Source organism: Lithobates pipiens, unplaced genomic scaffold (genome assembly GCF_037356315.1).
Source record: "Lithobates pipiens isolate NorthernLeopardFrog02 unplaced genomic scaffold, aLitPip1_a1.2 Scaffold_22, whole genome shotgun sequence".
NCBI classification, from domain to species: Eukaryota; Metazoa; Chordata; class Amphibia; order Anura; family Ranidae; genus Lithobates; species Lithobates pipiens.
In genome coordinates this window covers 38232726-38248282 of record NW_027507784.1, presented here as the reverse complement: position 1 = coordinate 38248282, position 15557 = coordinate 38232726, and the positions used below count along the sequence as shown (strand labels likewise).

The 15557-nt window shown below is 41.6% G+C and overlaps 1 protein-coding gene across 1 annotated transcript in view; it reads left to right on the top strand.

The window, feature by feature from the left end:
- SEZ6L2 (seizure related 6 homolog like 2) overlaps positions 1–12090 on the top strand; it is a 79995-nt gene extending 67905 nt beyond the window's left edge. Inside the window, exons 15-18 of the mRNA XM_077447365.1 lie at positions 1188–1226; positions 1492–1609; positions 2826–2928; positions 10868–12090. Of these exons, the coding sequence (XP_077303491.1) occupies positions 1188–1226; positions 1492–1609; positions 2826–2928; positions 10868–10897 (290 nt within the window). The 3' untranslated portion in view covers positions 10898–12090. The remainder of the gene's footprint in view (positions 1–1187; positions 1227–1491; positions 1610–2825; positions 2929–10867) is intronic.
- Positions 12091–15557: the final 3467 nt, after the last annotated feature.

The window sequence follows — 15557 nt, the reverse complement described above, 5'->3', positions numbered from 1 at the left end:
CAATCACTAATAGTTTCTGCTGCGTAATTAAATTGTGGCATTGTGCAATCCTAAATGACTGACCACCAGTGTTGCCAATCTCCCGAAGTGACATTTACTGACAGGATGCCATCAATTTACCGACAGCTCCCATTTTTTTTACTGGCACAACACGTGAAATTTACTAACAGAGACAATTTTTTTACTGACACTTCCAAAAAGTACATACCGTAAAAATACATACCGTAAAATTACTGCAAGGTCCATAAAGACATGGATGAGTGAGTTTGGGGTGGAGAAATTTGACTGGCCTGCACAGAGTCCTGTCCTCAACCCAATAGAACACCTTTGGGTTGAATTAGAGTGAGCCTGTGAGCCAGGCCTTCTCGTCCACACCAGTGCCTGACCTCACAAATGTGCTTCTGGAAGAATGGTCAAACATTCTCATAGACACACTCCTAAACCTTGTGGACGGCCTTCCCTGAAGAGTTCAAGCTGTTATAGCTGCAAAGGGTGGGCCAACTCAATATTGAACCCTACGGACTAAGACTGGGGTGCCATTTAAGTTCGTGTGCGTGTAAAGGCAGGAGTCCCAATACTTTTGGTAATATAGTGTATGTCTTTACTTCCAATCTATGTAAGGTTTTACTAGCGCATGTCAAACTTGCAAAATTGTCCTTAAGCATTAAGATTTGTTTTACCCTTGGGTGTAAAGAGGCTAAGGTATAACCCCTTTGTGCCTAAGGGTAAAACAAATCTTAATGCTTCGGGGCTGCACATGCTCAGTTGACAATCTGCCAAAATTAAAAAATGATGGTCAGCCAATGTCCATAATGGACATTTATTGTTGTAAATAGGCTAAAATTTACAAAGTGGTCGCAAATTTACAGATGGTGAGCAACCCTGCTGACCACTGCATCACGTTACTGCAAGTCTTTTATGTAGCAGCTCACAATAAAAGGCAATGTGATATAAGCAAAGAGATTAATCTCATGAGGTTTTTGTAGCTTGGTTAAGCTACTAATAATCATCCATGTAGGCCAATGCCTACTCTCCTGGTAAATTTATACACTACTCTACATATCTGAATGCAGGTGCCCCTTTAGGGACCATTCTGTGATGGCAAGTGGCAATGTTAAAGAAAGGATGGGACAATAAATAAGACTTACTAATAAAATAAGTACAAATATTTTTTATTTCATTTTCAGTTGCCTATGAGGAGCTCCTGGATGACAGGAAGTTGGAAGGTCTGACTTAGTGGATGTCTATTTAGTCATCACTTTCCTGCACAAACTTTTCACCACCACCATAACATACACATCACCCCGTGCCATTCCATTTCTGCATTGTTATATTAACAACATGACTAGGAGCCTCCGCTTTGTTCATCACTCATCATCATCTAACCCCACCTCCGAGGTTCGTGGTCTGGGTCACCTCTTTCCATTTCAAGTCCATTAAAGCATATGCTCTTCCCCTAGGTGAATGACTTGTCTTTGTTCTCTCTTCCAGTTGCCCAGACAACAGACCCCTCCCACCAAATGGAGGGTGGGAACATTGCGCTAGCCATTTTCCTGCCCATTATATTGGTCATCCTTCTGATTGGCGGAATATACATCTATTACACAAAGTGAGTGCACTCTTGGTGTGATCGGCTGGTTGTATGTACGATGAGAGCTGATAGACTTGTTCACAGAGATGGACTTCTGACCCTCACCAGTGTTGCCCTAGCTAGGCTTCACTGCCGGTTTCCCTTAGTCGAGATGGCGGTACCAGCACCCGATAGCAAAATTGGCTCGGGAGAGGACACCGCTGGATTCCTGGACAAGTAAATGCTCTAATGCCCCGTACATGCGATCTGATTTTCCAACAACAAATGTTGGATGTGAGTTTGTTGGCGGAAAGTCCGACCATGTGTACGCTCTATCAAACATTTGTTGTCAGACTTTCCGCCAACAAATGTTGGCTGGCAGGTTCTCAAAATTTCCGCCAACAAAATTTTGCTGTCAGACTTTCCGATCAAGTCCGTTGCACAAAAGTCCACGCATGCTTGGAATCAAGTACTAGCCTTAAGCGCTCAGTCTTGTAAAACTAGTGTTCGTAATGACTATTGAAATTCCTTTTTATCGACTCGCTGTACATGTTGTATGACACTAGGTTTGTAATTGTTGGCCAACGTTTGTGTAATCGTGTGAATGCAAGACAAGTTGGAGCCAACAACCTTCGAACAAAATTCCATGGTTTTGTTGTCGGAAAGTCAGATCGTGTGTACGGGGCATAATATTAAAAGTCAGCAGCTACAGTATTTGTAGGAATCTTTATCTTATTTCACTTTTATACCTTACTGTATTTATTGACAACATGTTTCCATTTCGAATTTTAATACATTTTTGAATTCAAATACATTTTTGAATTTGAGTTTGGATAATTTGGGTCGTTATCATTTATTTCGGATTTGGAAATTCAGATACATCTGAATCTTCGATTAACTAAAATGTTGTCTGAATTTCGATTTTATAAGGAAATGCATTGCACATGTCTAACTTTGAACTAATGTAGAACTTTCACAAAAGAAGACTTGTAGAATATGGAGATAACAGGAGCAGCCAGGTGACACAAAAGGTTGATGTAACACCCAAAACTCCCCAGTGGACAGAAACAGAGCCAGGAATTATGGCTGGGAGATCTGCCAGTTAGATTTTCCAAGATATAGGAATCCAAGGGCTGACTCAGCTTGCCAGAATTTACCTGTAACTAAAATATCACTTTGGTGGACTAAAGCTTTACTGAGCAAGTGCTCAAGTCATCTCAGAATACTGAACATCTCTTGTGCTTCCCCTCCTCAGGTTTCAAGGAAAGTCTCTTTTTGGATTCTCCTTCCCAGCTTCCCATTCTTACAGTCCCATCACCGTGGAGTCCGATTTCAACAACCCATTATATGAGGCTGGGGTAAGTGTGACAACCTGTCATTGATGGTGTGGAATAGGCCCTGGTACATGCCAGATCGGGAAGAGGTCTTAGCGCTAGCTCAGGAAATACTAGAATGATTGTATCTCACAGCTGGCCTGGGAAGACCTTGGAATCCAATAAGTCCGGAGCAAAACCAAGCCCTGACATAGAGGGCATTTGTCCTGGATCTTTGTGCCCCAGGATTTCTGTTGAGTACCCCTGCTTCTACTGAATGCTCTGGGTCTTCTACTGAGTGCCTATGTCTTTTAAGGAGTTTTCCTGGCCTGCTACGGCGTGATCTGGATCTTCTACTGTTTCTGGGATCTTCTAGTAATTCCCCCGGGTCTTTTACTGGATCTTTTTCCAATCATTGTAGTCTTCATCTTGGTGCCCCAGGTTTTTCAAGTGTCTCAGTTATTCTACAAGTCCCAGGTTTTCTAATGAGTTCTGTGGGTTTTCTACTGAGTTTTCTGGGTCTTCTACTGAGTACCTGGGATGTTTCACTGACTGCCCTAGGTCTCTCTGCAGTCACTGTCATTACCCCAAGTGTACAGTAACTTCAATATTTGCTCAGCCTTGACTACTTAGGATCGGTTGGACCTCTGAACATCTGAAACTCTCAGGTGGGCAGGAACCTTCAGGAAATGTTGAACGGCGGGGGGGGGGGGATAGAAGACAAAGCCCGTGACTTACCTTTAGCAGGTTCCACCCATTGCTATGAAACATTCATTTTGAAAGTGTGTAATTTATAACTTAATTTTGGGTGAATTGACCCTTTAACTACAGGAATTAGCATGTATATAAATAATGCAAATAGTCCGGCTATATGAGCTATTGGAATAAGACCTAAAAAATATTATACTGCATACCAGAGTCTAAAAGTTGGCAACTCCAGATGCTGCTCATGAGAACTGCCCGGTGAAAGTAAATACCATAATCCAAAAACACCAACAAAAAAAAAGCACTCAAACAACCTTAGTTGAATTAATAGGAATATCTTTTTTTTAAAAGCCAGCAGCTACAAATACTGCAGCTGCTGACTTTTAAAATAGTGACACTTACCTGTCCAGCGTGCCCGCGATGTCAGCACCCGAAGCCGATCTCTCGATCGTCTCTCGGGTGCTGCCGCCGCCATCTTGGGTATGGGAATCAGGAAATGGAGCCTTTCGGCTTAATTTCCCAGTTCCCTACTGCGCATGCGCGAGTCGCGCTGCGCAATGAGGACGGACCCGCTGCCTCTGGGATCTGTGTGTTTCCCAGCAGGCAGCGGGGGACTTTCGGAAAGGGGCGTAATCTACGCCCCTTTCCGCATTGAGCTATCCAGGAAGTGGGTGCAGATACCTGTACTGTACAGGTACCTGCACCCCCTCCCCCCTGAAAGGTGCCAATTGTGGCGCCGGAAGGGGGGAGGATTCCAATGAGCGGAAGGTCCACTTTAGGGTGGACCTCCGCTTTAAAATAAGAGCCTTCAAACAACTCAATTGAACTGCAAAGGATAATAAATATTTTTGGAAACTCTTTTTATAACATCTACATGTGAGACTCTGCAAAGATATTCCCATTAATTTAAGTAAGGTTATCTCTGAGCGCTTTTTTCGGTGTTTATGTACAGTGTTGTGAAAAAGTATTTGCCCCCTTCCAGATTTTTTTTAAAAATTTTTTTTGCATATGTGTCAGAAAAAATGCAGTTTTTAAATGATGATTTCATTTATTAAAGCGGGAGTCCGCCGGGAGTCCGCCGTTTTTTTTTTTAAAAAAGCCAGCAGCTACAAATACTGCAGCTGCTGACTTTTAAAATAATGACGCTTACCCGCGCAGCGCGCCCGCGATGTCGGCACCCGAAGCCGATCTCTCGATCGTCTCTCGGGTGCTGCCGCCGCCATCTTGGGTATGGGAATCAGGAAGTGGAGCATTTCGGCTTCATTTCCCGGTTCCCTACTGCACATGCGCGAGTCTCGCTGCGCAATAAGGATGGTCCCCGCTGTCTCTGGGATCCGTGTGTTTCCCAGCAGGCAGCGGGGGACCTTCGGAAAGGGGCGTAGATTCTGCGGAAAGGGGCGTACCTTCTGCATAATCTACGCCGGAAGTGGGTGCAAATACCTGTACTGTACAGGTACCTGCACCCCCCTCCCCCCTGAAAGGTGCCAATTGTGGCGCCGGAGGGGGGGAGGGTTCCAATGAGCGGAAGGTCCACTTTAGGGTGGACCTCCGCTTTAAGGTAAAAAAAAAGCTGTCCAAACCTGCTTGGCCCTATATGAATAAGTAATTACCCCTTAAACCTTTAAAGTCACGCCACAGCATCTTAGTCAGATTTAAGGCTTTGACTAGACCACTTCAAAACCTTAATTTTGTTTTATTTTATTGAGAAGTTCAGAGGTGGACTTGCTGGTGTGTTTTGAATTATTGTCCTGCTGCATAACCCAAGTGCACTTGAGCTTGAGGTCAGGAACTGATGGGCGGACATTCTCCATCAGGATTTTCTGTTAGAACGCAGAATTCATGGTTCCGTCAAATTTGGCAAGTTGTCCAGGTCCTGAAGCTGCAAAGCAGCCCCAGACCATCACACTACCACCACCATATCGGACTGTTGGTATGATGTTCTTTTTATGAAATGCAGTGTTAGTTTTAAACCAGATGTAACGGGACACACATAGGGTTGCCAACTCATCCCTTTAGACCTGAACACATATGAATTACACAGGTCCCTAGGCTAATTGAATGCAGGTAAGGCACCAAGTGAGTTTAATGACCACCTTAATCAGCCCCAGAACCTGTGTAATTAATATGTGTTTGGTTTTAAAAGGGATGAGGGGGCAACCCTAGATGCACGCCTTCCAAAAAGTTCATCTTTTGTCTCATCAGTCCACAGAATATTTTTCCAAAAGTCTTGGGGATAATCAAGATGTTTTTTGGAAAATGTGAGATGAGCCTTTGTGTTATTTTTTGCCAGCAGTGGCTTTCACCATAGAAATCTCCCATGGATGCTTTTTTTGCCCAGACTCTTTCTTATTGTTGAATCATGAGCACTGCCTTACCTGATACAAGTGAGGCCTGCAGTTCTTTAGATGTTCAAAAAACACAGTCACTTCCAGCGCTAATAGGTCTTTCAAGGTGTGGAGTAACAGATGTCAAATAAAATGGTGGTGTGAAAGGTATATATGGTATCCAAAACTGGGTGGATGCTGCCTTCCTTAGAAGGGGTAATCCGAAAGAAGTGAGTACCCACTTTTATATAAAACATTTTTTATTAAATTATCTTTGGTAATGCACTAGGTGTGCGCGCCTTCCATTTCTGTTTTTCTTGTAGCTCTTTAGATGTTGTTCTGGGTTCTTTTATGGCCTCCTGGATGAGTCGTCGTCATGCTCTTAGAGTAATTTTGGTAGGCCGGCCCCTCCTGGGAAGGGTCACCAATGTTCCAAATTTTCTCCATTTGTGGATAATGGCTCTCCCCCTGGTTCACTGGAGTCCAAAAGCCTTAGAAATGGCTTTGTAACCCTTTTAAGACTGATATGTGTCAATTACCGTATTTATCGGCGTATAACCCGCACTTTTTTCCCCGTAAAATCAGGGGAAAATCGTCAGTGAGTGTTATACTCCGATCCCCGCCGATTCCCGCTGATTCTGAGGGTAGAAGAGTGAGCACCGCCGATATACACATAGTCGAGTGTACTCGACTAGGCTCGGCTCCGCTCGCAGTCACGCCCAGTCCCATCATTGGACCTGTGTTATGTCCATCACAGGAGTCGGGCCAAGGGGCGGGATTGGGCGGGACTGCGAGAGGAGCCGAGTACACAGGACATCCGGCTCTGTGTATCTTTGCGGCTCTAATTTTAAACGAGCGAGGCTGCAATGAGACTGGGCAAGGCTGCAATGAGACTGGGCAGGGCTGCAATGAGGCTGGGCAAGGCTGCAATGAGACTGGGCAAGGCTGCAGATGGACACTGATAAGGTGCATTGATGGGCATTTAAATGTACGTTTTTTTTCTTATAATTCCCTCCTAAACTTGCGTTGCGTGTTATACAAAAAACCATTGGAAAACAGCGCTGTCAAAAAAATACTAGAATACTCAAAAATCCTGTGCCAGTGAAACAGAAAATTAAATAATAATAAATTCTTGCCGCAACATAATGTGAGACACACACAATATACAATAATTCAAAAGAAAAGCTGCGCTAGAAGCTTATATAGTGCCAGAATAATAATATAACATAATATATCCTGTTTACAAAAAAGACATTGATATGACCGCAAATGGTGCAGAAAAAATTTATTAAAAAACATGAACAGTCCAAAGAAAAGGGAGAGAGACAAGGAGATGAGATTTCAGTCCATTTAAGTGACTCCGTAAAACACCCTTCAGGTATATAGCAGGTGCACCCAGAGAGAGAGGTTCATCCACCACCAGATTCAGTGAGGCTTACCAGCTGACAAGATCTCTTTTTAGGGAGATCATACGAGCTTGCAAACAAGACTATCACTCCTGGTCCTTTTAATAGGCTCTGCTGGTGTCTCCAACTCCTGTATCCCTTTCTCAGGGCGTCTCCCGTTTCACCATAATCATTTAGTAAGATAAAACAGAAAGGCTCCCATAGCGTAACTCCATATAAAATTTTAATTCAAACACAATAAAATAAAGGTAACAAACTCACAAATTTCCAGCTGAATACAAGCGTGTGTATAGTGACGAGTCGGCCGGCTCTCTCTTGCTTACACTGCCCGCCCTTCCTGGCCAACGGGGAATGGCGGTGACGTCAGCACGCCGCTCACCCTACGTCGTTTCGTCAAAAATGACTTCTTCCTGGGGTACGGGCGGCACGCTGATCCACCGCCATAAGTATTCACTGGCAAAGATTGTAACCGCCCACTTCCGGGCTCCTGGTTACAGCTCCTAATCCACCATTTTGGAACAGGGCAATATTGATCACTTGCCCTTACCATTACTCCTAAATAATAAACCTATCTAAAAGGGGAGAGGGAACCATTTCTTAAATTAATAGTAATAGGTTCACATTTACAAACCCCGCTATAAACCCTAGTTGCTCCATCAGGAGCATATACTCTGGTAGGGGCGTACCTCCATGTTCAATCGCACAATTTAAATATATGCAATAAAGCATGAAAGGACCCATAAACGCTCCACCAGTCATACTCTCCTTCAAAAGTAAGGGATACATGCCCAAAAAGGTGGTCAGAACGTTTTATAGGAATCTAAAAACTTATAAAAAATATATAAAAACTTTCTTATTTTCAGGACATTATTCTAACTATCCTTATAAATAGAAGGTTATTAATAAAAATATATTCCTGTATCATTGGATGCATGTTAAATAAATCCACATCATGCAGAAATCCAAAATCCCAAAGGGAAATTCATTAACCCCAATCACAAAAGAGGATTAATATTCCATAATAAACCACGGCCAACAACAAAATAAATTAAATTAAATTAAGAATTAATTAAATTAAATTAAAAAAATATATGGGTTAACCCCTCATACCAAAGTCACAAGGCGTACCCAAAAAATTATAACTGGCTCTTACACCACCCTCAGGGTCCATTATAAGGATCTATCAAAGTCGCAGGACATACCCAAGATTTATGATTAACCTTTCAGCATCCACGGGGTCCATTCAAATCAATGTATGTTGCATAGTGGAGGGGCATTCAGACACACCTCATCTCCCCCCCAAAGGGTAAACATCCTCATTGGGCAACATCTAATGATGTCGTAAATGGCCGAAACCCTCGGCCAGGCCCAACCAGTGCCAAAATACCATTATCTCATTAGTTGGAGCAAACGCTCCACATTGGGCATCTATTGATAAAATATCTACCCATGCATACCCAGAAGAATGTGCACACATGAATCATATTCAGTGCACATACTCCTCAATATCTAACAAAATATACTCATCCCATCTCACTATTCAAAGAAGATGATGTCGGTTAGAGAGATATATTATCAAAGGACATTTGTTCACATTAATAACACCTAAAGATTGTCAAAAGTATACAATCAGATCGAAGTTATTGGATCCAAACCAGGAACTCGGAAATGGTTCACAATATGAAGATCTAACCGTTATCTATAAAGGCGTTCACATCAACATCCACATTAAGACCATAAGGTGTATAACATTGTGTTTTATGTATCCACATCATTTCTAGTCTAGACAAGTCCCGCACCAGGGAACTACCCCTCCAATGCGCATTGAACTTGTCAATACCTAAAAATAAGGTGTTTGCTGGATTACGACCATGATGTAAATCATAATGTTTGGATACAGAATGAAATTTATATCCATTCTTAATTTTCGTGATGTGTTCTCCCAAGCGAACCTGCATGGCTCGCTTGGTTCTCCCTATATACTGAAGACCGCATGGACATTGTAAAAGGTATACTACACCCTTAGAGCTACATGTTATGAAAGGTTCAATTATGTGCTCCCTTCGAGTGCTAGTAGAAACAAACGACTCCGTTTTTTTCTGTTTGCTCTTATTTAATGTGCAAATCTGATACCGTCGGCATTGATGGTACCGTTAGTTGTTGAAAAAAGGAAACTTTCTTAATGGGGGGATCTATTACATTAGGGGCTATCCTATGCCTCAAAGAGGGGACCCCCCTAAAAATGATCTCTGGGTTAGCTGGGAGGAAGGTACGAATGATTCTATCATTAGATAATAAGTGCCAATGTTTACGCAACATCTTTTTAACTAAATAATGTTGGGTAGAAAAAGTTGTAACAAAATGGATATTAGGCTTCTCCCTCTCTTTACCTAAACCAGCCTTCAACAAAGAGGCTCTATCAACATCAGCAATCTGTTCTATGGTTAAATTCATGGACTCAACGTCATACCCCTTTTCTTCCAATCTCCCCTTTAGGATGTTTACCTGCAACCTAAAATCATTGACGTCAGAGCAGTTCCTCCTCATTCTTACAAACTGACTCTTAGGGATTGATTTCAACCATGAATTGTGGTGACAAATCCATATAGGTATGAAAGAGTTCCTATCAGTTTTCTTAAAATAGGAAATCGTCTTAAAACTCCCTTCAGATTTACTAATTGGCAAATCCAAAAAGTGGATACTATCTAAACTAGCCTCCACTGAAAATCCTATGCCCCTATCATTGGCATTGATGTTAAAAAATAATTCATCAAGTTGGGACTTAGTCCCCTCCCACAAGAGGAGAACGTCATCTATATACCTCGCCCAAAATATCAAAAAAGGGCTTCGGTCCTTATAGATGACGTCCTCCTCCCATTTTGCCATAAAAAGATTCGCTAAGCTAGGGGCGTACTTAGCCCCCATTGCTACTCCACTAATTTGTTTATAATACTTTTGTTCGAACCAAAAATAGTTATGGCTTGCAGCAAACTCAAGTAAGTCTATGACAAACTGTTGTTGCTGTACTGGCAAGGTGGACATAGTGTTCAAGTTATGCGTGTTATACGCTGATAAATACGATACTTTGTTCCTCATCTGTTCTTGAATTTCTTTAGATGATGTGTTGCTTTTTGAGATCTTTTAGCGTGCTTCACTTTGTCAGACAGCTTCTACGGTATTTAAGTGATTTCCTCATTCAACAGGTCTGGCAGTAATCAGGCCTGGGTGTGGCAAGAAAAATTTAACTCAGCTTTCCAAAAAATGTGGTTAATCCCAGTTCATTCATGATTTAGCAAGGGAGGGGGGAGCAATTACTTTTTTACATAAGGCCAGGCAGGTTTAAACAGCTTTTTTCCCCTTAATAAATGAAATCACCATTTAAAAATTGCATTTTGTATTTACTCGGGTTGTCTTTGTGTAATATTAAAATTTGCTTGATGATCTGACAAATATGCAGAAAAAAAAAATCAGGTAGGGGCCAAATACTTTTTCACTTAACTCTTTATAAACTAGCATACTCTAACTTGCATATCATCTTTTCTGTTTCAGGATACCCGGGAATATGAGGTGTCAATTTGAAGATGAACTATGGGTACAACATGGGGCGGGTGGGGTTATACATGAGGGATATTCCAAATTATACACAGACTGAGGGTCTCAATTTACAGATCGCAATCACAAGCTGCACAGTCCCTCACCGTGCGATCGTCTGTCATGTGACCTTTCACCATCAGCCACAGAGTTCTAAACACCTGCCCCTTCTCCTTTAAAGGAGCCGCTGTCTTGGTGAAGACCACGATTGGCTCCGGCTCCTTGAAATAGCACAGGAAGCTTTTCTGACCAATTGTAAAAAGAGAAAAAAATAAAACAATTTATAGCGGGAATCACTAGCTCACCAGGACAAAATCTTGGACTTTTTGTCATGCTGGGTGCCGATTTCTAAGAAAATTTACCTATGACAGGCTGACCACCACCTCTTCCGTATTCCGTCTTGCTTTACGGCAAAGTGATGGAAACCCCTATGTGACAAAACCATTGTGCTTGTGTTAAACATTTTTGTAAGTGCCAAATTTAGTTACATTTTCTTTTTAATATTTCGAAGCACAACTCCATATTTGGGGAGGTGTGTTCGTTTTGGGCTTTTTAAAACTTTCAATTATGTTTATGGAAAAAAAAAAAAAAAAAGTGTGAAAACGTAAAAAAATAAAAAATAAAAAAAATCAGGGAGATATTTGACCTGTATATATAGATAGAATTCACTCTTGGTCTCCAAGAACATGGCTGCCCTTGCCCAGCTCCAAACACGCTTGTTGGTGTCGCGTCTGTTTAAAACTCTGTGCCTTCACCCTCCGATCTCTCCATCGTTCATCATGTGACCTTCCCACCCTTGTCAATGTCATTTGTGCCAAAGTAATAATGCGATGTCTGTGCTCCAGGGGGAGCTACTCGAAAACCATGAAGCCATTAAAAACCTCCAGCGTCCAAGTCCGTTGGCCAGCCCCATTACCACACAGTGTTGCTCTTTTCACTGTTCCTCTGCCAGAATTGGTCAGAGACTATCGCTCAGCTGTACAGCTTCATCACACTTGCATTTTTTTATTTATTTATTGGTTAAATCAACTTTGTCCGGGAGATTCAAACAAGGTCAACAAAACTGCGCTAAGGAGCGCCTGAAACCGGGCATGTTTAAATCTCCCGCATTGTCTGTCTTCGTCACTTTTGCTTCTTGAACTTGCTTTATTTTCAGGCAATAAAGAGCGAGATTTGTAAAACATGGACTCCTGTTTTCTATGAGACTCTACTATCAATATAAAACATATGTCCACACCATGTATCACTATGACCAGGCCAGAATACTGGTACCCAAATTGGAACACAATCACTATTAAAACAATCAGCCTCACTAAAGAGTGTATTGCTAAAAGCGTTATATAATTATTAACATTTTTAAAAGGTTACTCCACCTTTTCACAAAACATGAAAAGGTGAACTAACTCGCACTCCCGGACGCTTAACTCAGAGGTCCAAAAGGAGGACTCAGAAGCAGGGGCATCAAAACCATAAAGGGAAAAATAGAACTCAAAATAGTGTAAAACCCTTTTATTATAAGGATAAAAAAAGTAAAAATGCACTTACAAGTGTATAAAAGAAAATAAGCCTTAAGTCCGTAGCGCCGGCCGGACGCACACAGACAGACCCGTTCTCCTGGAACCCGTCACAAACACGAGGTGATAAGTAGCGTACCGCTCAGCCCTACGCGTTTCGCAACAAAATTGCGTCATCCAGGGGCACGAATGCCCCTGGATGACGCAATTTTGTTGCGAAACGCGTAGGGCTGAGCGGTACGCTACTTATCACCTCGTGTTTGTGACGGGTTCCAGGAGAACGGGTCTGTCTGTGTGCGTCCGGCCGGCGATACGAATGCCCCTGGATGACGCAATTTTGTTGACTCGTGTTTTTGTTGACTCGTGTTTTGTTGACTCGTGTTTGTGACGGGTTCCAGGAGAACGGGTCTGTCCGTGTGCGTCCGGCCGGCGCTACGAATGCCCCTGGATGACGCAATTTTGTTGACTCGTGTTTTTGTTGACTCGTGTTTTGTTGACTCGTGTTTGTGACGGGTTCCAGGAGAACGGGTCTGTACGTGTGCGTCCGGCCAGCGCTACGAATGCCCCTGGATGACGCAATTTTGTTGCAAAACGCGTAGGGATGAGCGGTACGCTACTTATCACCTCGTGTTTGTGACGGGTTCCAGGAGAACGGGTCTGTCCGTGTGCGTCCGGCCGGCGCTACGGACTTAAGGCTTATTTTCTTTTATACACTTGTAAGTGCATTTTTACTTTTTTTATCCTTATAATAAAAGGGTTTTACACTATTTTGAGTTCTATTTTTCCCTTTATGGTTTTGATGCCCCTGCTTCTGAGTCCTCCTTTTGGACCTCTGAGTTAAGCGTCCGGGAGTGAGTCTCCTTCCCAAGATCTATTGGAGCAGTGGAACCAGGAGGACATCGAGGAAACCCCCCCCCCGGCTGGAAGTGGTGTTTATTTTCACAAGTCTCGTGTGACCCTCTGTAGTGGGGGGTCATGCCTATCTGGTAAGCAGCAAACCTTATCGTATGTTGGTGGTGGATTGAACACAATTTTTCCCATCTTGGACCTAGTGGTGAACTCTCTACGAATATTGTGGTTTATATTTTTTATATACATTTTCATATTTTTTGGAGGACTTTTATTTACAGTTCTACGTTAACCAATTTGGTGGCTCCCATACACGGACTTATTGTTTATACACTGGGTGTTTATGTTTTTTCATTTTTTATGCATTATGCATTTATAGGCCTACGCCATGGAATTTTATTGTATGTGCTAAATTGCAGTAGTCATATTTTGGGTTTTGAGACATTAACACATGTGTGTTTTATATCACGTATATATATATATATATATATATATATAGGGTCGCTATACCCTGTATAATATTCATTCTAACATTATTAATTTTTGCACAATTAGTCGTTTGTATCTGTTTATTGCGGCTTATGATTTTTCGTACTATTTAACAATAGTATTGATAAGACCACTACTATATAATAATAATAATAATAATAACAATAAAACATATGCAAATCAATGTGAATAATATGAAATACATTGGCTAATATGAGATTCTACAACACCCACTACACTGGCTACGTGGGTAGCAGAAGACAGTCAGGGAAGGAGGCAAGTACAGCAGAGATTGGGGGTGCGGGGAGCGTACAGTGCAGTGTCTCAAAACACTCTAAACAAAGGGCCAGAATACTGTCCTTCAGATTTTAGAGGGGCCAAGACGCTGGCGAGTGGGAGAAGAAAATGTCTTGGCGTTAGTAAGAGTAAACAAGGCCCCATCTTAGGTATTAGAGTTTAGACATATGCACTGACAATTTTTTTTTCTTTTTGCGTTTCATTTGTTTTTTTTGCTTTTTTGGGGAAATTCGAAAATCGGGAAATTCAGAAATCCAAAAATTTGAAAATCTTAAAAAAAAGAAAGAAAATCAGTAAAATTCGAAATAACTAACTAATAATAACTATTTTTAATTATAGGTATTGGAATTTCCTTTAAAATTTGGCTGTTTGTGAACGTAACAAATACAAATTTATCTGAAGTTACGAATTATCCAAATTAACGAATGTCGCATCTAAACCAATGTAATGGAACAAATTAATAATTAATAATAATAAAAAGGTTTTATTATTATTATTAGATCGTTACGTTCCATTCTTTTAGATACAGCATTCGTTATTTCAGATAATTTGTAACTTTGGATAAATTCATACTCGTTACGTTTACTAACAGCCAAATTTGAATGGAAACACCAATACCTATAATTTAATAGTTATTTCAGATTTTCATTCTTTAGAAGTTTTCGAACTTTCCCATTTCAGAAATTCGGAAATTCGGAAATTTCAGAAATTGAAAAAATCGGAAATTCGGAATTAACAAATTTGTCAAAAATCGTTATAAAAACGAATTCGGAACTAAAAAAATTGCACGTCTATTAGGGTTAGGAAATGTGCCCCAATGTTGGAGTCAATGGGAGAAATAGTTCCCCATCAGTGGTGTCAGTGGGAGAAATAATTACATAGTTGGTATGGTTGAATAAAGACACTAATCCATCCAGTTCAACCTGTGTTGGGGTGCGTGTGTGTTCATGTCGATAATCATTCCCCATATACGGTATATTATGATCACTAAGATACATAGTCCCAGAGTTTTTGGAAACTATCAATACTTGCTGCTAACATCACCGATTGTGGAAGGGAGTTCCACATCCTCGCAGCCCTCTCAGTGAAAACCCCCCTACGCAGCTCAGGGTTAAACCGCTTCTCCTCTGGATTCAACGAGCGGCCATGTGTCTTTTTACACTCCCCAAGCCTGAATAGTTTTCTTCCTATGCCGGGACCACCATTAAGGTATTTATATATCACCATGATGTCTCCTCTCAAGCGTCTCTTCTCCAAGGAGAATAAGTTTAATGGTTGTAGTCGTTTCTCATAATCGAGGTCCTCCAGTCTCCTTTTTACATTTTGTTGCCCTTCTCTGAACTCTCTCCAGCTCCAGCACATCCTTACTGAGGATTAGTGACCAGAACTGGACAAAAACACTACAGATGTGGCTGTAATAAATAAATAATATCAATAAATAATAATGGGCCATTGTTGGTGTTACTAGCAGACATTATGCCCCATCGTTGGTGTTGGGG